Source organism: Chlamydotis macqueenii, chromosome 11, assembly GCF_036417535.1.
Source record: "Chlamydotis macqueenii isolate bChlMac1 chromosome 11, bChlMac1.mat, whole genome shotgun sequence".
NCBI classification, from domain to species: Eukaryota; Metazoa; Chordata; class Aves; order Otidiformes; family Otididae; genus Chlamydotis; species Chlamydotis macqueenii.
This window is the reverse complement of record NC_141566.1, coordinates 4086004-4108941: the sequence shown is the minus strand read 5'-3', so window position 1 is coordinate 4108941 and position 22938 is coordinate 4086004. Positions and strand designations below refer to the sequence as shown.

General features: G+C 42.7%; 2 protein-coding genes across 6 annotated transcripts in view; both read right to left on the bottom strand.

Annotated features, from left to right (window-relative positions):
* Positions 1–571: 571 nt before the first annotated feature.
* Positions 572–1123, bottom strand: KCNE5 (potassium voltage-gated channel subfamily E regulatory subunit 5). The gene has a single exon (XM_086756427.1). It carries the CDS (start codon positions 1022–1024, stop codon positions 716–718), a length of 309 nt encoding a protein of 102 aa, XP_086612553.1. The 5' UTR covers positions 1025–1123; the 3' UTR covers positions 572–715.
* Positions 1124–6314: 5191 nt separating this feature from the next.
* Positions 6315–22938, bottom strand: part of ACSL4 (acyl-CoA synthetase long chain family member 4) — a 36433-nt gene continuing 19809 nt past the window's right edge. For 2 of the 5 annotated variants that reach the window (XM_086756447.1, XM_086756448.1), the window contains exons 4-17: positions 20498–21015; positions 20022–20199; positions 18465–18574; positions 18235–18373; positions 16666–16816; positions 15396–15519; positions 14530–14601; positions 13338–13477; positions 12720–12892; positions 12468–12542; positions 12057–12248; positions 11538–11652; positions 10656–10813; positions 6315–8825 (exon numbers count right to left, since the gene is read on the bottom strand). In XM_086756447.1, coding sequence (XP_086612573.1) covers positions 8668–8825; positions 10656–10813; positions 11538–11652; positions 12057–12248; positions 12468–12542; positions 12720–12892; positions 13338–13477; positions 14530–14601; positions 15396–15519; positions 16666–16816; positions 18235–18373; positions 18465–18574; positions 20022–20199; positions 20498–20848 — 2136 coding nt within the window. In that variant the 5' untranslated portion in view covers positions 20849–21015 and the 3' untranslated portion in view covers positions 6315–8667. The remainder of the gene's footprint in view (positions 8826–10655; positions 10814–11537; positions 11653–12056; positions 12249–12467; positions 12543–12719; positions 12893–13337; positions 13478–14529; positions 14602–15395; positions 15520–16665; positions 16817–18234; positions 18374–18464; positions 18575–20021; positions 20200–20497; positions 21016–22938) is intronic. The other 3 variants (XM_086756449.1, XM_086756450.1, XM_086756452.1) reach the window with 2 other exon arrangements.

Below are 22938 nucleotides of genomic sequence, written 5' to 3'. Positions count from 1 at the left end.
ACTACTGCATATGCTCCCGTTTGAATTGTTTTTGGGGCCTGATTTTTTTTCCCCATCCCATACTTTTGAATAATTAAAACATCTAGGTATTGTCAGGAAATTTAAGTCTGTAGCATAAAAATCTCTCCTGCTTTGAAGTTAATGGCAAAGCTTCTTTTCCTGCAGCGTGCTCTGGATAAAGCCCAAATAGTAGCGTGGATTGTGTAGCGCGGCGAAGGGACTTGTTCCTGGGAATTGTTCATTAATCTTTAGCTGAAAAAGCCCCCGCCCCACGGCCAAACCAAGGAATGACAGACTGTTAACGTGCCTGGAACATCGGAACCAACCTCTGCCTGCCTCGGTTTTTTTATAGAAAGCTGTATGCTGTTTTAATTTTAAGGTTTAACTTGTACAAAGATATTATTGGAATGGCGCGTCTCCGTGTGCGGCAGGGTGTTATTGACGGCTTTAAAAGTTATTGTGCGTCCGGAAAGCCGCGGTACCACGCCTGTGGCCGGAGAGCAAGGCGGCGCACAGGCCGATTTTAAAGATGTTAAGCGCTTTAAGATCTGACTGACGAGAGAGGTCTCTGTACGTACGCGGTGCAGGTTTTTATTGCCGAACGCAACACCAGTCCACCCGCAGGGCCCGGGGCCGCTCCGCTCCTCTTCCCGCCGCTCGGATCCCCGCCGCGCGCCGCCTCCTTCCCGCCCAGCCGCGGGGCCGGCAGCGCCGCTCACATCAGGCGCTGGCCCTCGGCGGGGCCGCTCTCCTCGCCCGCCTGCCCCGGTCCGCTGCCGCCGCGGCCCCAGTCCCGCTCGATGTAGAGGTGGTAGGGGTCGTGCTTGGACTCCAGCTTCCGCGAGCGGGTGTAGGCCAGGATGAGCCCGCCGGCCAGGCAGCCGTAGAAGATCATGATGAGCAGGATGTACAGCGAGGCGTCCGCACCCGGCCCGGAACCGGAACCCGAACCGTTACCGCGGCGGAGCTCCCGCAGCAGCGCCCCGAGCAGCGCCGGCAGCCGCCGCGCCTCGCTGCAGTTCATGGCTCTGCCCCGGCCGCCGCCGCCGCCTCCCAGCGCGGAGAAACCCGCCCGAACGGGGAGGAAGGAGCCGGTTCCGCGGGCTCGGGCTGCCAGGTCTCCTTCGGGCGCAGGCTGGAGGGGACGGAATAGAGTGATTCTGTGCGGCTGGGAAGGAGCGGCCACGTAGGAGCCGGCGGGGCGGTGCCGTGGGAGTAGGTACCGTGCGGGTGGGACCGTTGAGAGGGAACGGGGAGAACGGAGAAAAATCCCCGTTTCACTCAGAAAACAGTGCAACTGAGGTCCCTTTACAGGCTCCCTGAGCTCTCGTGAAAGTAAACGCCCGGGGAAACACGCGCCCGCCAAAACGAAGCCAGGAAGGAGCTGGTTCCAGTCACAGAACGGTTTGGGCTGGAAGGGACCGTTAAAGGCCATCCAGTGCAGCCCCCCTGCAAGGAGCGGGGACATCTCCAACCAGATCAGGTTGCTCAGAGCCCCTGGCCTGGAATGTTTCCAGGGATGGGGCATCCACAGCCTCTCTGGGCAACCTCAGTGTAAAAAATTTCTTCCTTATATCCAATCTGAATCTGCCTCCCTCTATTTTAAAACCATTACCCCTCATCCTGTCACAACAGGCCCTGCTAAAAGGTTTCTCCCCATCTTTTTTTTTTATCAGCCCCCTAATAAGGTACTGGAAGGCTGCTAGAAGATTTCCCCGGAGCCTCCTCTTCTCCGGGCTGAACAGCCCCAGCTCTCTCAGCCTGTCCTCGCAGCAGAGGTGCTGCAGCCCTCTGATCATCTTCAGCCTCCTCTGGACCCTCTCCAACAGCTCCACGTCCTTCTGATGTTGGGGGCTCCAGAACTGAAGGCAGTGCTGCAGGTGGGGTCTCAGGAGAGCCACGTGAGCTCTGGCAGCGTACCGGTCCTGCTGCAGGGCTCTTTGTGGCAAAGCCCCTCAGTATCTGGGCTCTGCTGTGCAGAACCCCTTGCTCCGGGAGCACGGCTGCCCCGCGGGAGAGCTGGCACCCCAAACCCCAGCAGATCAGTGCAGAAGGCCTGCGCAGCTCACGGAGCAGGTTTGCTGTTGAGGAACATGTACCAGAGAAAGGTAAGGCAAGGTGGTGGGACACAGGAGCTTGAGCTGCAGCAGCTGTGGTGGTCAGACACCCAGATGCAGAGTTAATTGGAGTAATTAAAACAATTAGTAATCAGCTTAAGAGTGTCTGTTCCTCAAGCAGAAAGGCCAGGATGTCAGCAGGCTGGGTCCTGGGCTGTTCCCAGTCTGTGCTGGAGAGGGGCTGAGGCTGCAGCAGACAAGCAAGGTAATTTAATTTGCTCCCCACCCAGAGCTCTGTGCCTGTAGTTATGATTTGTTTGGGTTTTTTTTTTTTTTTTTAATCCTATGAGTGCTCTGAGGGCCTCAGATTTTCCCTGCTCCCAGACTGTTTATCTGGTAACTTTTAAAATTCAGCTGTCCTCATGCTTAGAGGTTGAATGTGGCAGTTGTGTGCGTTATTGATTCATTATCTCTCTGGCATTCAGAGTAATTTTTACATTGTGCGGTTTCTTTGCCTGGTTCCAGGAGGTGGCTAGGGCTGGTCGTTGTGTTCTCTCCCATTTTCCTTTCACTGCTTTCAGGGAAAAGCATGTATTTTACCAGCAGGCCAGAATGAGAGCCCGTCTGTCAGGGCAGCTGGAAAGGCACGTTGGTGTGGTGCTGCCTTGGGCTTTTCTCTGTGAACAGCATCAGGTGGCAGTGCAGCCCTGCTGGATTAGGGTTTGGAAGAGTAGCAGCTGTTTTTCCAGTAATTCTTCTCTTTTTAGTCTTTAAGTTGCCTCAGAAGAAACTGTGACTCCTTGGAGTCACAATTCATTATTTTATGTTTCTCTATCAGCAAAATATAACTGAGAAACCCCCTGGTTTAAGGACAGTGATGATCTCAGTAACCACCCAGCATCAGTGGAACTTACAAGCTGTAGGGTACAAGTGGGAGATTGGTGGGTAAACAATGGAAATAAAATAGAAAATACACTAGATTGTAGTTTCTGCTACAGTTAGAAGGGCTGAATATCCATTTAGAATCCCAAAAGAGCCAAAACCCAGAGTCTGATAGACTTTTTTTTTTTTTTTTTTTTTTTTTTTTCTTCACACAGTGCCAGGTTTTAATTTTCTTTTCTACAGTATGTTTTTATCTTAGTGTGAATAATTTTCCTGGCATCTTTCCTCTGAAAGCAAGGACTCCGCTTGCCAGTAAATGCTTAGAGTGGGCTGTATGTACGTTGAAACTGAGTCTGGCTGACTTGTTAGAAATTCAGCTTGGGTTGTGGTGTAGCATTTGTTTGCAGAGCTCCTGCAGAAGCCGCTGTCACCACCTGTGTGTTTCCTCCCCTTGTGGTAATATCTTCATTGTGTTACTGCAGGTGTTCAGAGCAGAGATCCAGGTTTTAAAAATAACAAGTGGGGGGGGGGAAAGTTGCAAGGTGAGAGTGAGACTTTCACTTAAGAGGCAAATGTGTTGTGCAAGGCAGTGGAGTCGGAGGCTTTGGGCGGTAACTGCCCTCAGCTGTAGTGGGCAGGTGGGGCAGGTATTGTCCTTTGAGGGACAGAGTGGCCCTGGTTAAATGACCCCGATTAAATGTTCTAAAACAGGCTGGTGGGGAGAGGTTGGGTTTGCTTGGACTTGAAAAAACATAAAGTAAAGTAGGGCAGGCAGTAGAGAACAGCAATCCATTCTTCGTGTTCACTCTCTGGGGAAGCACGGTAAGCAATGAGCTGATCGGTATCCAACAGGAAAGGTTTAGGTTAGACACCGCCCTGCTCGAAACAAACAAATAAAAACCCCAGCAGTGCCTCCCAGGGCTGGGACTTCTGTTAAGTGCTGGGACCGTCTGTGGACTCGCTACCTGAGGTCGTAGTTGGGCTAGTTTTGGTTTTAAACAGGCTCAACAGAAAGAAGCCTGTTGGAAGTAGCCCAAAGCTGTTTCAAATGAAGAAGTGCTACATTACTTCCCCCACTGCTTCCCTATCTGTGTTTTAAGAAGTAAACTTACAAGACATCATTTTGCTTTAGCATTTTAATGGTGTGAGATCACGTCTTCGAGTGATAGGTGTTCGTGCTCAGGGTCTGGATTTTCAGAAATGCTGGGATAGCGTAATGCGGTGGTTGCGCTTCTGTGACAGAAGACAGGTGAGGATAAATGCAGACATAAGCATGTGGAACAGACACCTGGAGACTTCTGGCATCTCCATTCATTGTTAACCATGCTACTGGTGTTTGAAATGGGAGAACAAGTGAAAAATGCAACAGTTTTGGTTTGGTGTGGGGTGGGTTGTTTTTGGTTTTGTTTTTTTTTTTTTTTTGGCTTGTTGTTTTGTGGTTTTTTTGGTTGTTTGGTGGTTTGTTTTTTTTTTTTTTTTGCTTTAAAGGCATAGGTGCGGACTCTAAGGATCAGACACTGTGCCCAGAGCTCTGTCTGGCTAATTTAATTAGCATTGGTCTAATGTCAAGACTACGCAATTCTAACTAAAGACAGTTTTGGACAAATTATTTGTGATCATCAGCTTAGTTAAAACACGCTGTCAATGCAGAACCGATCTGACTTTCTTCGGCATGTCTCTCCCCCATAACCGTGTAGCAAGATTCCAGCTCCCAGTAGCAAAGCAATATTGCAAACAACACCCCATTTCTGTCAGAACTCGTTCAAATTAAATTCTGTGAAGAAGACAGACCAACAGATGTGTAGTTAGTGCAGTCAGCTCTCTTCCTCCAACAGATGTGTAGTTAGTGCAGTCAGCTCTCTTCCTCCAACAGATGTGTAGTTAGTGCAGTCAGCTCTCTTCCTGCATGGCTGATGTAATCCTATCATGTTAACAAATAAAAAGCAATCGGTAATCGACTTTGCAGAGCACCGAGTTAACTGGAAATGTGTTTTATCAGTCCAGGTAAGTTCCTGCTGCTGCACAATACCTGAGTTTTGCTCTGTGTGCATTGTTCAGCATTCCACGTAAGCACTGACTGCACGGTTTACTGCCTGTGTTCTGTAAATCACCTTTGTGGCATCTTATGCAAAAGAAGCATGAGATTTGTTATTTTTAAGCCTCTAATCTTTAAATTTTAGCCTCCAAAAGGGAAATTGATGTACTGTTACTTCAGTAGAGCTTAGCGCTTAGGCAGACTCAGTAAAAACAAACAAAAAAACCCTGCACCAAAACCAAACACATAATGAGGATTTATTTATTTCTTGTGTTGCATGTAATTGCAGAACATAACTACACTGTGTTCTAATGATAAATTAGTGACTTGAAACTGTCATTCTGGGGTGTGGTAGATTGGGGTTGGGGGGGTTATTTGTTTTTTGTTTTTGGTTTTTTTTTTTTTTTGTCTGAAAATCAGTGACCCATGTTCTCAGCTTGTCCTGTCCCTCACCCAGCCAGTGTTTGACGGGAGGTGCAGTTCAGTGTGCTGGCTTCCCTGGCAGGCAGCTCGCTGCACCGTGTTCTGCTCAGAGTTCTCTGATGGTGTAATGGGCACTGAAATTGCACCTCACCTCCTCTTAAGGAAGTAACTCATTACTTCCTCAGTTTAAACCTCTTTTTTTTTTTTTTTCTCTCTTTTCTTGCAAGCCATGTAAGGACACCCCCCCATTACCTGCAGCATTACAGTTGCGTGACGTACAGGAGTCAGGGCTCCTCTTTCGCGCCCCCACCCAGGTTCTTTGTGGAAGCTGTTCCTGAGAGGCGTTTGTTTAACCTTCACTGACTCTGAGGCTCTGAAGACTTTTCAGTGGCAGAGATCTTGACCAAGCAGTTCAGTAATTAGTAAAGAAACAGTTTAAAGTTCTGAATAATGGTCCTGAAGGCCTGTGCTATCACTTCATCTGCATCCTAGTTCCTTATTTTTAATGGTGACAATGACATTCTTGCTCATCCACTATTCTTACTTCTCCGCAAGCTGTGTCACACAAGGATTTAGAATTCATTAAAAATAAGGATAAAGTTCTTGCCAAGGTGCATTATATTTGCAAATAATCCCTCTATTTGAAGCCTGCCTGATGTAATCCTTACCCATCAGCTTTTCAAGCATTTTTGGAGAAGGGGATCAAACGGTCTTTTGCAGCACAGCCACATTTACTTCATTTCTTAAAAGAAAAACCAGACCTGCTTCCGGCTGTGTTTTCAACATCTGCAGGATGGACTTGCTGCTGCTTTTGAGAAGTTCTTCTAAGGAATGCTCAGACTCAGAGAGAATGCGAGGCGCTGAGCAGTAACCAGAGGCAACTCGTGCAATATATAAAGATCTGTCAGGACACAAACTTGTTGAACCATTTAAACTGTATTTCACTTTTGCAACGGTAACGTTGTGTAGGCATAGAGATACATACTGAAAATAGCAATCCTCAGTCAACCAAGACACAGAAGATACCTGCAGGCTGGATAAAATACATTTCATATAAATACATTCATTGTTTAAAAAAAAAAAATCATATAACCTGCTGACAGATTCAAGTGCAAGTAACTTTCTTACATGAATTTAACTTTTGTGATGCTGACCAAAGGCTATGTCATAGCAACCGATTTTAAACATGGAAAAACTGGGTACGTGGCTCCGGGACCGAGTCCTATAAAAAGTTGCTACTGATATGGGAAGTATCTCCTGTTGTCTTAAACCAACGGTATGTGTCTTAAAAAATAATAATTTTCTTTTTTAGAAAAGCTCTTTTCTCATCCCTTTAGTGACTGTTGTAGTTCCACACACAACTCCAGTCAGCTTTATATGTGAGATTTTGGTTTTCCCTTTCCCCGGGGGTTCGTGGAAGATGAGCTGGCAGTGTTCTGGACTGGCCACAGAAAGTTATTCGTGGGGAAGTTTGGAGTTGGTCCCAAGGAGAAGGGACAGTTTAGTTAACAAGTATATAGCCATGATTTATTTTTGCCAGAATCTGTTTGAACTGGAAAAAAGAAAAATACACATACATGCGATAAAGGAAAAACTTCCCCTGAAAATGCAAGCCAGTGTGTTTGAGAGAAGCATCATACAAAATCTTTTACTTTCTGTACAGTGACAATACCAAATAATTTCTTTTTAACCGTCATATACACAACACAAATATTATGAATAGAAGAAATCTATAAATACTTTAAAATGAATTTGTAATATATAGCAGTTGAGGGCCACAGCTGTACAAAATGTAAGCAACATATATAAAATGTTTGAGAAAGTGCAAAGTAGAACAGTATCCAGAGCCTCCACTTTTTACAGCATGTATAGCTCCAGTGTGAAGAGCCAGCAGGGACGTAGGAGCTCAGCTACAATTCAAAAGAAGACACAGTACAGGATTCTGCACACAAAATGATGAAGTATTATTAAATTATATCTTCCCACTTCTTCACATCTGTAACTTCCAGTTAATAAGAGAACATTTTCATAATGCGTTTCTGTAAAGAGTGATTTGTCCCTTCTTACAAGTTCCACAAAACAAAGATTCCCTGGCCACTGACTTTTCCATAAGTAAACCAAGACTACGTGGGGAAACTACTGTTGGTTTCTGGTTGCCTTGTTACACTTACCGTGTTTAAAAGGTGAACGGAAATCCTTTCCGTAAGGCGGATGCAGGCACTGCGGCCCCGATCCTCTACGCTATGTACCATTACATACGCGAAGGTCTAGAGGATCAGTGCCTTAAAAACAAAACCACCAGCCACCTCTTGCGGGGGAGGCGGGGGGGAATCCCCAAAAAACCCCAACAAACAAACTAAAAACAATAACTCCTTCGAGTTTCAAATCTGCTTAGAGACACCTGCCCATCAATTTCCCTGTCCTTTGCCAGCCAGGGCGCAAGTTTTGCATTCTGCGTTCAGGTGACGGTTTCTCATCGGTGCCCCCTGTAGCAGTGCGAGGCTTTGTTTCCTTTTATGCCGCGTGTCCTAGGAGAAAGCTCTGCTTGAATGAAAATACAACGGCAAGTAAAAACGTATTTGGTGAGTTGGAAGTTGAACTAGTTAATTCAACGCTCCTGACTGAAATGTCAAATAACTTGTTTTTAGAAAGCTTTTCAGTTCACCTTTGTTTCAGTAAGTGTGCTTTCCGTTCATTTTTAGGCACTGTAAATATTCCAGATACTAACTGATGTGCAGAAGGATCCATCCATTCTCAAGCAGTGCATTGCTAGTGATCTCTAGCAAATTCTTAATGAATGCTGGCGTCTTGTTTTTGTTTTTAAATGGAGAAGGGTAGACTTTAATTTTTTTTTTTTTCTTCCCTCACTAAGTATCTTACTATGACAGAAGAATCATCACAATTACATTAATTTTTCTCTTTGAAATACAGGCCAGACTTCAGAATGAGTTAAAGAGAAGTGGCAAGCAGTCTGATTGTGCCAGAGAAACAATAATGATAAAATTACCTGGTCGTACTGCTTCACATAGCGATGTCTGTCTCAAAACTGGAGATGATCACGTGAAACTCTATGAAGACCATGGGTGTGTTCTGCTAATAATTACGAATCTGGGGTTTAAAATATTCTCTGTTGTACCCAATAGAGATTATACAAACACTCATCCATCTGGTGTCTTTTCTGAACGTGTGATATCTACAGTATACGCAGACATCCAAAACTAAGGCATGAGAAGGAACCTTCTGCACAACTGTCTGGTCAACATAACGCGCTTATTTGCCTCCGTACATTCTTTCGATGTCGTTGAGGTAATGGTTTTTCAGTTCTTTCCTTTTCAACTTGAAAGCATCTGTTACTAAGCCAGTCTCTGGGGTCCACGGTTCAGGGCTTAACCGTACTTTGATGGGTATTTCAAACCGTTCTAATTTCACTGCAGGGACAAGAAGAAACAAAAGTGTGACTGTGATTGCATAGCCAAACGAAATACTAGTTCATGCTACCTACAAATCTAAGATCAGCGCCCCGTAGCTTGTATATTACAGTGAAGTGACCTTACAGAAGGGCCACAAGCCAATTTAATCCTGTGCCAATGCTGAGCGCTGGTTAACGTGCAGGTATTCTAGTAACGCGCTGTACTCGCCGCTTGTGCTGGATGTGACAGTGTAAAATGTAAAGCTTGCAACAGTGTGCAGCCTGAGGAGCTGAGACTATTGTCACAGGAGGATACGCTGAAATCCAGAGCTGTACCTTCACTACAGGAATGCAGTAATCACTAGATTAACTCAGACTGGGATGTGCTTCATTATAATTAACTACTGCTGTACTTTCTGTGGTTGCATGATTTTTTTTTTTAATCAAACTTTTCCTTCCTAAGAGTTTGTTCAGAGTTCAATATAAAGGGATTTCTCTATATTTTTGTTACATCAGTTACTTATTTTCCCTTCAGCTGGAAGCAGCGGCTTGGCACACGCGCAGCCTCGCTGCAACCGAAGCTGCTTCTCTCTCCTGCCCAAGCAATCGGCCAGAGAGGGGCAGGGGCATCAGGAACCGCGCAGGGAGCCGCTGCGTGTGTGCAATACTTAGACTCTGCCATCGGCTCCTGTTCTCAGGCCTGCAAGGGGATCCCACACGCACAGGCTCGTAGCTGGATCTCTGGAAGGGGCACAGCCTCAAGGTGGCAGCAAGCGTAGGCGAGCTGGGATCCCTGGCTGCAAGGCTGTCCCCAGGAGCTCTTCGTGTCCTGCTTCAAACTGTTACTGTCATGTCATCTTTCATTTTATTTAGATACATGCCTGCTCATGATGAAGGTGCTATGTTATGTTCCGCTAAAAATGAGAACGATCTCTTTAAAATAGTTTTGGAAAAAAGTTTCAAATAATTTAGTTCTATCTCAATGGTAGACTACCACCTAGAAGGCAGAAAGACTGTATAAGTGAAGATTTTGAATAAACAAAGCCATGTGGGTAGTAGTTTGCCTAGTTCATGACAGCAAACCATGGATTCAAATGTTTAAACCCAAGTCTGAGACCTGTGGATTTATTTATTTTTTTTAAAGGCAAGACTTAAGAGCCTCTCATTCTTGTTTTCTCAGTTTCAAAAGGCAGATGCTCCTCTCTAAAGTCTGAGAGCCAGGCACTGCTTAGCATGTGCCTAAGGCCAGTTTTACCTCTTCCTTGGATGAGGAGCCAAGTGCTTTAGAGACGTTTTTTTCCCCAGTCAGTTCCTTATTTTTTGGCCATATAAAGAACTGATGAGGCTTTTGATCATTCAGTACCACAGCAAGGAACAGCAGGCTTTTAAAGCCGTTACAACTACAAGGATCATGGTTGTTCAAAACTGTAGGGGGCAAAGTTGCATTGGGGAAAAAAAAGCTTTGAAATATCTTGCTTCATTAGCTTTCTTACCAGCTAATGTCTTGTAATTTTCCTTCCAAAATGACAGCTCCTTTAGACTTTATTCTGGCTGTATTAGACAAGCAACCTGTCTCTACAATTTAGTTGAAAAAAAAAAAATGTTTTGGTTGGTTGTTGGTTATTATCCCAGGAACTGACATACTTTTTGGTCATATTAACTACTTTATCTTTTTTTTTATTTTTTTTTTTTAATTTATTTTCTAAAACAATTTGATGTGGTCTTTGCCTCTGATGAAACTATTGAGTTTTGGCAGATACAGAGGCAACAGGAAGAGCAGTGAGTAACTGAACATTTTTGCTGGATAAGCACCGCGAGATTGGCTAGCACAATATGCCGCTTTACTTACTCTTGTTTGCCACTTCTTTGATCTCTCGCAGTATTTCAGCTTCCATTGTAGGATTGTTACAAATATCTACCCAGGTTCCGTCGATGCCTTTCTGCTCAGCTAACGCCGTCAGCTTCTTCTGATTCGGAACCACAAAACTGATCACGTAAGACTGGTCGCTACACAGGATGGCAAGAGAAGGAAGAAAAAAAGATCCCAACAGTTGAGACTTCCACTTCAGGGTGTAAAATGCTTACTTGATGTTAGATACGCAGATCCACAGTGCTTTTTGAACTGTAGGTATCCCCCACACAGGACCCTCTTGTACATGAACTCTTCACAACCGGTGACCTATCAAAGGTACGCAGAGTTCTTTCACAACATTAGGTCTGATCCATATCAGGCTTTGCTGTAACTCCCTGGGTGCACGCCTCAGTTGAGCTTCCCAGCTACATCTGGAGTTTCGCTAGTTCTCCCGTTTCCCTTCATGTAGTGTGCTTCAGTTGAGGGAGGGAGAGGAGAGACCGGGACTATTTCCAAAATTCAGTGGAGAGCTTTGGATCAGGTGCAAAGTGTCCAGATTAACTCTTCTGTGGTGTTCTGACAGAAAGCCAAAACACATGCTAAATGTAATGATACCTGCTTGGGGAAGGGACAGGATGGAACTGGAGTGTATTAGGATCGGAGAAATGCCAACAGGAAAAAAAAAAGGTGGTTTCCTCAGGTTTTGGGGAATCTGGGCACCTGTGCTACTTCAGAGATGCTGTTTATAACTTTGCACTCTGGTACGGGAGTTTGTTCAGTGGAAACCACGGGAAGTATAGTCTATCATCAGAGAAGTGGGTCAGAGCCTGTATTTCACCTTTACCCTAAATGCAGTTTCTAAATTAATACCACTCTTACCTTTTGGCATAGGCACAGATATTGTCAATCAGTGGACAGTTCTTCAGTGCCGCCTCTACTTTGCCCAGAGATACGTACTCCCCTGCTTGTAGCTTCACCAAGTCCTTCTTACGATCTAGGAGTTGAAGGGGAAGGAAAAAAAACAAACACAAAACCAGTAACAACAGCTTGTTGCATTTACTTTGGCATTTCCACAGACTCCTTTGCAAAGCCGCTATATATGTAATTTGTGCAACAGTATGCAAGATTCTTAACAAACATTTAATATTTATCCTTTAAAGCCCATGTGCTAAATTTAGATAGTGATAATGTCACAGGAAACAGCATCACTTCCAAAATTTTCCTACAGCTGTCAGGACTTCTGGGAATGTGTCTTCTGCTGTAATTCCGCAAGCAGGTAACCTTAAGTAGATTAGCCCTGCCAAAGCCAACGCGATCAACAACATGCTTATAATTCTGTTTAGTCAAGATCTTGTAATATATTAAGATATTAATAAGGTACCAAAAATTGAGGCCAACCTATGATCTGCAGACACCCATCCGGATGAAATTCGCCTATATCTCCTGTACAGAACCATCTCTGACCGTTCTCGTCGATGGAGAACTCTTCTGTTGTCTTCTCTTCGTTTTTAAAATATCCCATTGAGACATTAGGGCCACCGATTATAATTTCTCCTCTAGGATTCGGCTTGTCTTTATTGGTATAGCCCCCTGAAAACAAGAAAAATCCCCACACAATTATTTTTAAATATAGTCTGTTGCCAAGAAAATATTCAGAAACTTCAAGTTAATGCACACAAATTGATGACTGTTACAGAAGATAAAGAGCAATTACTTCATACACTACCCCAGCTAGGCAGGTAGACGAAGAAACCAGCTAAGCGCTGGTTAAATTCATTACTCTGAAATCAAAACATTTAATGCTCTCACCTTCTTGCCAGTCTCTCAGTTTTATTTCACAACAAATAAGAGGAGCTCCAACTCTGCCAGTGCTGTAATCAGCAACTTTGGGAGAAAACAAGGAAGAACACACAGATTTTTGTAATTTGAAATATGAACTCAAATTATAAATAAGGCAGCAGTTTATCTCAAGTTACTTCATTGCAGAACTACAGCTATTTTGACTTTACCAAGAGCCCACCAAACCCTTAATATCTGTCTTTCCAGAAGCATTTTAGCTACCTTCTGTAATGGTTCCAGCTCCACATGTTTCTGTCAGTCCATAGCCTTGACCAACAGGACAGCAGAAGCAGATGTTCATGAATCTCTGTGTTTGAGGCGAGAGCGGTGCTCCTCCAGAAAGCATCATACGGACGTTCCCCCCCAGTAATGCCTTTACTTTTTTAAACAGCAGTCTTGAAAGAAGGACAAAAGCATTAGAAATCATTTGCTCAGCTCATTTGTATAAAAAGAAAAAGACACAAATCCTCCTCCTTCCTTTCTGTGTGGAACACCTTAAAAATTAAAACTTCATCATTCACAGCGGGCAGAATTACACCTCTTGTGTAACGCTTAGAGATGGCAGAATTCCTGTAACTTAGCTAAACAAACATTCCAATTTTATTACTAAAAAAACCCAATCCAATGAAAACTATCTTGTCGCCTGCTCTGAAGATTAGTCATTCTTACCACTAGATCTCTTTGCCATTTCCAGTGAGAACCTGGACTATTTCAGTGGGTCATTAGACGATATTTGCATGTTGGATGAGAATTATCTCATGTCAGATAACTTAGATGATTATTCTTTTAGACAGTCAAATCACAAGGAAAAGGTACACTTGGCCTGTTAATTATACTTACACGTTACACAGAGGGGCATCGTATCCCCTCTTGATTTGTTCCAATTTGTAGTCATAGCCTATCTTGAACAGAGTTCGCTGAATATAGTTCATCTCTTGAACTTTACTCATGACATTTTTATAAATCCTGTCCATTATTTCCTACAAAGTGTTAAAAAAAGCAGGGAAAATTACCACATAGGATAGAGCAGCAGGTGTAAATTAAATTCCATGTTAAAAATAAAATTTTAAAACCCTATTATTCTTCCTTTGAAACAGGTAATACAGTAAGAGTGAAAATGTCTGTGTCATTCTCCCCAGGAAATAAATTTAAACGGCTATTTTTCCAAAAAGCTGGGGTTCTCAGACATACTAATTTTCACTTGGTTAATTATTAAGAAAAAGACCAAGCCTATATATGACTATTATTTCATAAAACCAAAAAATGCTGGTGTTACCAGTCCTCCGAGCCACAGATGCGCTATGATCCTAAAAGCAGCACGTGTGATTCCAGGACACGCGAGGGAGGTTTTTGCATTAGGAAGATGCAAACATTTGTGTATTTTCCAGACAGCACTAAGACCTTGTGGAATACAGAAGCCTGGTCACCTAAACACCAACATAAGCTACAGAAGCAATAGAGTTACAGTCTCCTGATCTTTTTTTTCGTAGAAGAGGAGACTAAGCCTGGCCTGCTCACCCTAAGAACAGCAAGAGAGACGCAGCCTAAGCGCTACCTTGGATATAGGCAGCTGAGATTGAGCAGCCCAGCAACGTGACCGCACAGCTCAGCTTGGTACGTTCTGCAACTCAGCCAAACGCCGGTCTCCTTAACGCGTCCATCTCAGCCAAAGCCACCCTGTGTTATCCCTACGCTGTAAGCGGGTTCAGACTGCGGATGTCAAAGGCTTTCTGCATCCTCCTCTTGTAGCAGTAGCCCAGTAAAAGATCACTTTTAACTATTAAACCACATTTACAGTTTTGGATCAAAAAGGGTCTTGGCTTTAGCACACGTATATTCTTGTGCTCATCTGCAGCACCAGTACTCGGCTCAAGCAACGGCAACTGGAATGTCTATATTCTACTTTTTCCCTATTAGTGACAGTTACTTACACATGAAGAGAAAAAAAATGTTAACAAATACATTTTTCTAGCATGAATGAGACACAAAAGCATCTTTTTTTTTCTAAACATATCTCTTTCTGGATACTTACAGGCACAGCTGCCATCAGTGTAGGCTTAAGTACAGTACAGTCTCCTTTGCTTCCCTTCTTAATTTTACTTGACTGTAATAAGGAAAAAATGACAATTTATGAAGCTGAAAACCAAGCAGCTCTTTAGAAAAGGAATAAAAAAGAGGGAAATAGATGTAATGTATTTTGTACATGTAATGTAATTTGTTTAAATATCTTCCCGTCCCTCCAAAAAACATTTCCTGCATATTTTTTTCCTATTGTGATGGAAAAAGTAATGATTAACAATTTCAACCAAAACACCAGATGTTTTACAAGCCCAACCTGGTTAAGTCCACTTTGTAGATCTCTCTCTCTTACTTTCTTGCTCTAGCACTTCCTTTCTCCTCATCCTCCTTGGTATTTTTTTTTTTTTCTGCCTGGTGCAATCTCTGTCCCAGCAAAAGAGGCAGAAGCATTTGCTTCCAGCTTAACTTGCTCTTGTTTATCTTACTTGTTAAATAGAAAAAGGCAAAGAGCTAAATACAAGTTCTACAAAAGCTGATGAAGTGAGATAAAAAAACTTAAAATCACTTTAAACAGTCTTACGTTTAGCTAAACTATTAATAGCTGTTTTTATCCTGCTACCCAGTGGATAATGCTATATGCATTTATTAGGTTTTCTTTTAGATTTCCTAAGAATCATGAAAGTAAAGGCTTTAACAAAATGTATATGGTATGACCTGCTGCTGTAGTTCACCAGGAATGTTAATTTGCATCATTTTCTGAAAATAAATTAAATTTCTGCAGTGTGCTGTATACACCAACATCTCTTCAGTGGAAGAGGATAGCTGAGCAAGGAGAATGCAGACTGCAAAAGCAAACTGAAGCTCCCCCCCGGCGCTCACCTGATCTGACAGTGTGAGTGGAGAGGAATACCCGATCCGGCAGCCGTACGTGATGCAAGAAATTTCTGCTGTCAGTTCTAATACGTGGGCCAGGGGCAAATAACCAATGTAAGTATCCTTGGGTCTGGGTAAGGAAAGGATTTTCTAATTAACAATGATGCACACGTGGACTGAAAATACTGTTTAACAGTTTTGTTGCGTGCTTAGTTATTGCTTTTTGAAAGACTCAGATCACAAGTGAGGCATATCTTCTGCACACAAGAACAGTGCCATTTCCAACCACAGTTTATTAACAAAAGGGAAAATCCTACCTTACTGAAATCAGTACGAATTACAGGAATTGCCTTGTTTTCTAGGAAAATCAAAGATGCCTTAATCCTTAACACTGTGATTCCCTCTCCTTGAGGGAGATTTCATCTAAGGATGAAATCACTGTATTTTAAAATAATGGTCAATGACTTACAAATTCTTCACAGTCATCATAGCATTTCCTTCTAAAATACATTAGTAGAGAGAGAGCTGATCACTGAAGTACTGAGGCTTATTTCAGGAAATAACTTCTCAGAGATTTCAGAGCTGTCACTTAACAGAAGCTTTCAGCATCAACTCAGAACTGGTTTTGTCTCCTGTCACAGGAGTTTAGCAACATAGCTTATTTCAGCTATTCAACTCTTTGTGAACGCAGTGACAAACTCACATTCATTAAAAACTTCCTCAAAATATTAGTGAGGGAGTTTGCGGTTAGTTTTACTATTGTCGACGCACAATGTATTACTTTTCTGCTCGTTTCAGTGAGGTATACTTGAGCAGGGTCTGCAGCATGTGCCCTATCCCTCCATCAGCAGTGTCCCTGGATCAGTGGAGGTGGTAGGCTCTGACATCTCTCATGCTTCCTGAAGAGATTCTAGCTGCCTGAAAAAATATCTAAAAACATTTCCCAAGTTTGACAAGATGAGGAATCTCCTTATCTGGTGGCATCTTCTGATGCACAGGAGTACAGAAACCCATCACAGACCTAAAGCTAAGGGATAGTAATAAAAAGAAGCGGAAACAGCATGTGAGAGAAGAGCTAGTAGGGCGTCCTTTTCAAACAACAGGGCAAGTTCACAAACACAAGATCTATTTCTTATAAACTAAAGATTAGTGGGCTCACAATAAAATGAAGGAATTTGGTAACACCTGATGCCAGCAACAGACTTTCTACAAACTTGTGTACTTGTGCAGGTCCTGTTTTATCTCTCCGTACGCACGACAGCCAAGCCTTTCTTACCCCAGTCCGGGTATTCTCTCGCACTGTCCTGTCATTCCAGCTATTAAGTTTTTATGCATCATCATCACTCCTTTGGGTCTCCCAGTCGAGCCACTGGTGTACATTACTAAAGCCAAGTCTGTAGGAACAGGTCTGCTCGGCAGAACACTCGCTACAAAATGCAGGAGAAAAATTATTATTGATTCTTATCCACTTTCTAAATTGTTATTTCTGTAATTACGTAATCAATGTGAAAACGTCTGTGATCAAACTGTGAAAAGGTGCTTCAGTAAAGGCAAGCACAATGCGCTGCTACGTGGTCAGTGGGGGATGCAGAAGTTGGTGAGGAAGAGAGTAGCGGTCTGTTTTTAAGAGAAGCGAGGGAAGGCAGATTTTGGCAGGGATGACAAGTATTTGGGCATCTGCACAATCTGGGTGATGCTTTTGCCGTTACGTCTTATAGCTGGCTGAAGCTTCACACAAAAACCTGGCAAGGGCAGTGAAGAGAAATGCAGCACTGGAAAGAAACAACAGGTTGAGGGGGGGAAACCCAAACCAAAAACACCCCAAAAAAGCTGCAAGTCAGCTTTTCTGTCAGTCACTCTTCAAAGCCAAGGTTGTAGAGCTAAGACTACTTCTTTATTTTTTTTTCTTATTTTTTTTTTAAAGTTAAATGAACCTTCCTCAGGTAAACTGCTAGTTAGTAGGAAAGCGACAAGCTTACAACACTTGACTTTCAGTTTTTATTTTAATCCCCTGGCAGTTATTGTTGGGATGAAAGCTATTAGCTTTTATGGCTTCCACAGCTAGCGAGGCAGCAGAAGTGTCTGAAAGGGAAGCAGGATTTTTAAGGAAAAAAAAAAAACCACCAAAACTCGCCACCCTTCAAGGTAACTGCTTGTTTGTATCCGTGGCTTAAGCTGACCAAAGATAAGCAGTTGTAATGAAAGTGTACTTCCCTGGAAACAGCTCCTCTGCCAGTTTATCTCCTCTTTTGTTAGAGAGAGAGGTGTCTGGCTAAGCACAGATTGCTGATTTAAGGAAGAGAGATGAGCAAGGTTGTTTTTTCCCCTCCTTGAAGCAGATGTTTACAGTCACTCCTGGCTGCCCAATGTAGCAAGGGATTATTCCTCTAGCCCAAGGTGTGTTTTAGCTACAGATTGGTTAAGAAAAAAGCCAACAAGCACAAAGAAAGCCTCAAGTGCTTTCTCCTCTTTTCTTAGGAAAAGTAGTGCAAATCAGATGAATAAAAGGCAAGAGTAGCAGAAAATGGAACACTGCACCGGATTCTATTTCACTTCCTTAAACAAAGGTGGAGTCTTAAAATTAAATTATTCTGGTTATGGTTTAGAAGTTAAAAATAATTTTTTATCCTGAAATATCTGACACTTGAACAAAGGTGCAGGACAATAAATAGAGAGCAAACAAATTTTCCATTTATTTAAAGGAAGCCAGAGCATGAACTGGCAATCTGCCACTGCCTTTGTGTCAGAGAGCTGTGGTTTTTTTCTGCTACACATCCATCTTAACCTAGCTCTGATTTCACTGTTAACACTGCTTGATTAGTTCTCTCTGAAGTGATTCACTTACAGTTTTCTGGTTTGGCTCCCAGCTCTTCTACTGTCTGCATGCTGTGAATCTCCACATTTTCAGGGTACTCCGATTTATTGATAGTCTTCTTGTCCACATAAATGATATGTTTCAGACAGGAGACTTGTGGCAGTGCAGTCTGGAAAAGAGAAATGAAATTTTTAGCACTGCCTGCACTGTAAAATTATTATAGGGTTGCCTGTAAGCAGGTGAAGCTGGTACCAAATTACCTTTAGTTTGGTCTCAAGAAGTTCTACACTAGTGATCAGGTACGACGCTCCACACTCGTTGAGACCATAGGTTACTGCCTCTTCACCCAGGGTGGCATACAAGGTAACAACTGTTACAGTAAGGATAGAGAGAACATGAACAAACGTTAAAGTGATACTAAATGCAAAAGCTCTTGCATGAGGTCACTGGAAAGAATTGTGAGAAGAGGTGGTCAGGACATAAAATTAGCTCGGTGAGGAATTTTCTAATTTGGAAACAAAACAGCTTTAATTTTTTCACATCAGAATTTTATGTCACAAGAGACCTCTGAAATTAGGACAGCAGCTGTACGGGAAGCATTTCTTTACCAAGAGGGTGGTCATACACTGGACCATACCTGTATGACAGGTCCAGTCATACACTGGACCTGGCTTCCTAGAGAAGCTGCAAGCCTGTCAGTGTTTAAGAGGAATTTGGACAATGCCCTTGATACCGTGCTTTAACTTTTGATCAGCCTGAACTGGTCAGGCAGTTGGACTAGATGATCATTGCAGGTCCTTCCAACTGAAATAGTCTATTCTATTCTTTAGAAGAAAAATTTCAAAAAAAAAAAAAAAAAAAAAAGGCACAGTAAGCAACTGAGAATGTGTCCCGCCCCTGAGCTCTTCGCAACCAGGACTCGCGGGAGAGGCGACACTAAACATCACAGAGCACCAGTCAGGGCTTTAAAGCCATGCGCTTCCACAAGCGGCTCTTTCAGCAGCGTCAGCGACTTTGCTTGCTCCCATGAAATTATTGATGGGGGCGAGGCAGAGAATCGGCCTGAGGAATCAGACTGGTTTTCATGTTGCTAGATTATTTTTAACCCTGACCGGCTACGGTGATGCTACTGCTCATACTGGAAGAAAAAGGGGCAGCCTAGTGCAAGCACAGACATGAGGCGGCAACGAAAATAAGCTGTAGGTCACAGTGTGCTGCGTGCAGCCCGGGCACGTAAGTACACAGTAACCTTTACTGCTTCTCCGAGAAGTTTGTATGCATTAAGTCAGATGACAGATTTTTGACAGCTTCAATAAAAATTTAAAAAAAGAAAAAACCCATACACATAATTGTAAGGAACTTGAGCAGCTTAAAAAGGTCACCAAAAAACCCTCAGACTGGCATATGATTTTGATTACAATTCTTCTCTTCTAATAACCATTTCATGTTTCAGATGCATAAATCAGGATACAGACAGAAAATACTATTAAAACATTCCACATTTTGGGGGGGGGGGGAATGGAGCTACTGACATCTTCAGAGTATTTAAAAAAAAACCCTGAATATTAACTGTACTCTTCTGTCATTCTAACATCTAGATCATTACTACAATAAAATCAGAAAAAAAACCAGTCTCATAAGTATGAGCAATTTTAGGGATCTCAGCAATGATGGAAGAGACTGGAAACTTTTAAGAATCAGACCATAGGCAGAGTAAGTTTATGAAAAGGATTTGCAGATTCAAAATATGCAACAGCCAAACCAGTGCTGGAAAATGGTTCTAACATACATTGGAAGTAAACAAGTTCGGCACTCACGAGGAAAGTTGTACTTGAAGCAGGTCAGAGCTGCAATCATCCATTCTGCTCGGGTCTCGCAGAAGATGACAACAGTACTCTTCGGGGTTAGTCCCAGGGCAGTCAGTCCACTCCCCAAGTGATTCACTTTCTCATTTACTTCTTCATAGGATAACCATCTGTAAGTTCCTAAAATTAGCTGGTGAGGAAAAAAATAATTGTGATGACAAGAAGCTACTGGTACAGCTCTACAAGCTTAGGCAAGTTGTTGCATAACACCGTGAGCACACCCTGACATTCATTAAAAGAAAAAAAAAATATTGCTTTCATTTTTCTTCAAGCAGAATAGATGGTGCATCCTGTATTCTGTTATTCTTTAATTACTATAAAATGGATGTTTTATAGCATAAGATGATTCAGGAGACCTCCATTGTTGAGGCAAGATGCAAAGCAGCTCAAAGCCAAATCAAAAGTAAGTACAAAATTGTAAGCTTTACCTTTTTGAACACTTTTCCGTTTGGTTGCATTTCATTTTCTTCACTCAGTATTTCTCTGGTCCCAAGACAATCCTTCTTCCCAAACTTTGCTAAAGCATGGTCAAACAGCTTGTCCAACGTGTCTGCTCCAGGAATGTTTATGTTTGCTAGTGAGTCAAGATGAGTGACAGAACGGTAGGGGCTTCCAGGTTTGTCCGAGACGGGTTTAGCTTTTAAACGTTTTGCCATAGCCTTTTTCTTCTTAGCATTGGTAAGAAAATACCACGGAATAAATACAAGCATACTGTACACAGATATTAACAAGTACACAGGCAGCAAGAGAATGGCGCATACTTCTAGCCTAAGTTTCATTGCAGGTGTTTAAAAAATAAAATCTCTTATTGTGTTCTGAAGCAGGCAAGAGCAAAGCGGCAGTGCAGTATGGCGTAGGAAGAAGCAGCGGTTATTGAAGCTTTAGGCAGTTCTGTTTCAGAGCAGCTGCTAAAATTTTAGTAACCTTCCAGAGCCAACAGTGGACACTTGTGGGTGAAGACCAGAGCCAAGCAGAGAGCAGGGAAAAAAAAAGAAAAAAGAAAAAAGAATTAAATTAGTAATATTACAGACGCTCCATTAGTTTTAGTCCTTCTAAGAGTTCACTTCAAATGCATCAAGACACAGGAGACTGAAGTCACTGATGTAAGAGGCATGTACGCTGCGGGATACGGCAGTGTACCGCTCTGCAGACAAAAGGGGATGAATCTTTTCCATATTTGTTTGTTGCATCCTCAAATATTTACTTTACACAGACTTTTCCCCGCTATCTCTGTTTGAACAGTTCAGGGCTGTCGAGCTGAAGTCTGTCCTTCACATCATAATATTGTGTTTAAGCTGCTTGAGTAATGCTGCCATTGCACAATTATGGGAAAGGTCAACAGCTGTTTTCCCCCTAAATATTTGTACTACAGAGAAACGATACAGTAGATCACTGCTTTTCAGAATATTGTATCAACTCGTCCTCAGATTGCAGTGTATTTTGAGTCCTCGAAACTCAACATGTTGTAATCTATACAGTATATAATATTCCAAAACTGCTTTATTAACTTTCCCCGGCAACTGGATTTTTAATCTACTACTTTTCAGCTATGAATGTGAGACTCTTGGAAAGGGATTACACAGCTTTGCTTTCCCCTTCCAAAATCTACTTCAATGTATGCATTTCAGAACTCCAGGTATGGAAAATGGGATCCAATTTGACCAATTTAATTCCATTTAAAATAAAGCACAATTTGGCAAGACTTTTGTCTGCATGTCAGAAATCTTTCCTCACGAAGGAGAACTCAGCCTGCATAAAGAGAGAAGGTAAGGAGCAGAAAAACAAAAGCATCATAGCAAACCATAGTTGTGGCTAGCCCACTGGTCTGCACCGGCACGTAAAAGATAGAGGTTCTTATCTTCATCTGGATGGCATGCAAACACGGCACGCAAACGCATCAGGAACGACGCACACAGCAGGAAAAATAAAAGGCAAAGGTGCTCTAAGGAAAGAGCAGCACCTCAGACACCAGTAACGCTGACGGGGTTACGGCAAAGCCCAGTCTGGCACGGACAGAGTCTGACAAACAGAATGGGTGAGAACAGGGACATTTTGAGGGCTCCATCAAGAGTTAAAAGAATGTGGGCACATCTCAAAACGTACCTTTATTAACAGATTTGCCACTCTCAGGGGTGAGGGAGGCCACAATTAACACTTCAGGTTAAACAAGACAACTGCTACTAACAGCATATCAGAAATCTATTAACAGGGTGTTGGGTTTTTTAGTAAGAATTCCAACATCTGCAGTTGTGCTGTAGCCAGTACCAACAGCATTTAACGTCATACAAGATTAAGAGATGTGCAGATACTTAAAATAACGTGATCACCATGTTATTTTTTTAAATTAAATCTAGACTAAAATTACTATTGAATGCTAGTATAATGTACTCAACTAAGCTCAGACTTGTTCAGAAAAGAGGAGTATTCTGCATATTTCTTTTTATAAAAAGTGAATACTACATTCTTTTCAAAACATTTAGGTTTATTCTGCAGTACTTAACCTCACCACCACCAACTGCTCAGCAGTCGAACCTCAGCAGAAGTGGTATCATTTGACTTCCCTAAGCTCCAGATCTCTGAAATGAAGGTTTACAGGTTTGTATTACAACTCTTGCATGATATTTTCATTCCAGTTAATTCAGTGCTCCAAAAGCAGCAGTTGAGCTTGTATTTAACACAAAAGCCAGCCGTAGTGCTACGAGGAGGGTAAGAAAACTTCAGTGCGTGCCCAGGAGTAGACACAACGCTACCTGTTAAAATAAACCCCACGGAGAGCTCTCACAGCTCTTCACCTTCCACCAGAAAGCACATGGGCAGACACAATGACCTGGGTAAAAATCTGACTTGCTGGACTAATGCAAACAATTTA

What these genes read in the sequence shown, in the direction of transcription:
- KCNE5 (XM_086756427.1), bottom strand. Translation starts at nt 1,024, where the DNA reads ATGAACTGCAGCGAGGCGCGGCGGCTGCCGGCGCTGCTCGGGGCGCTG.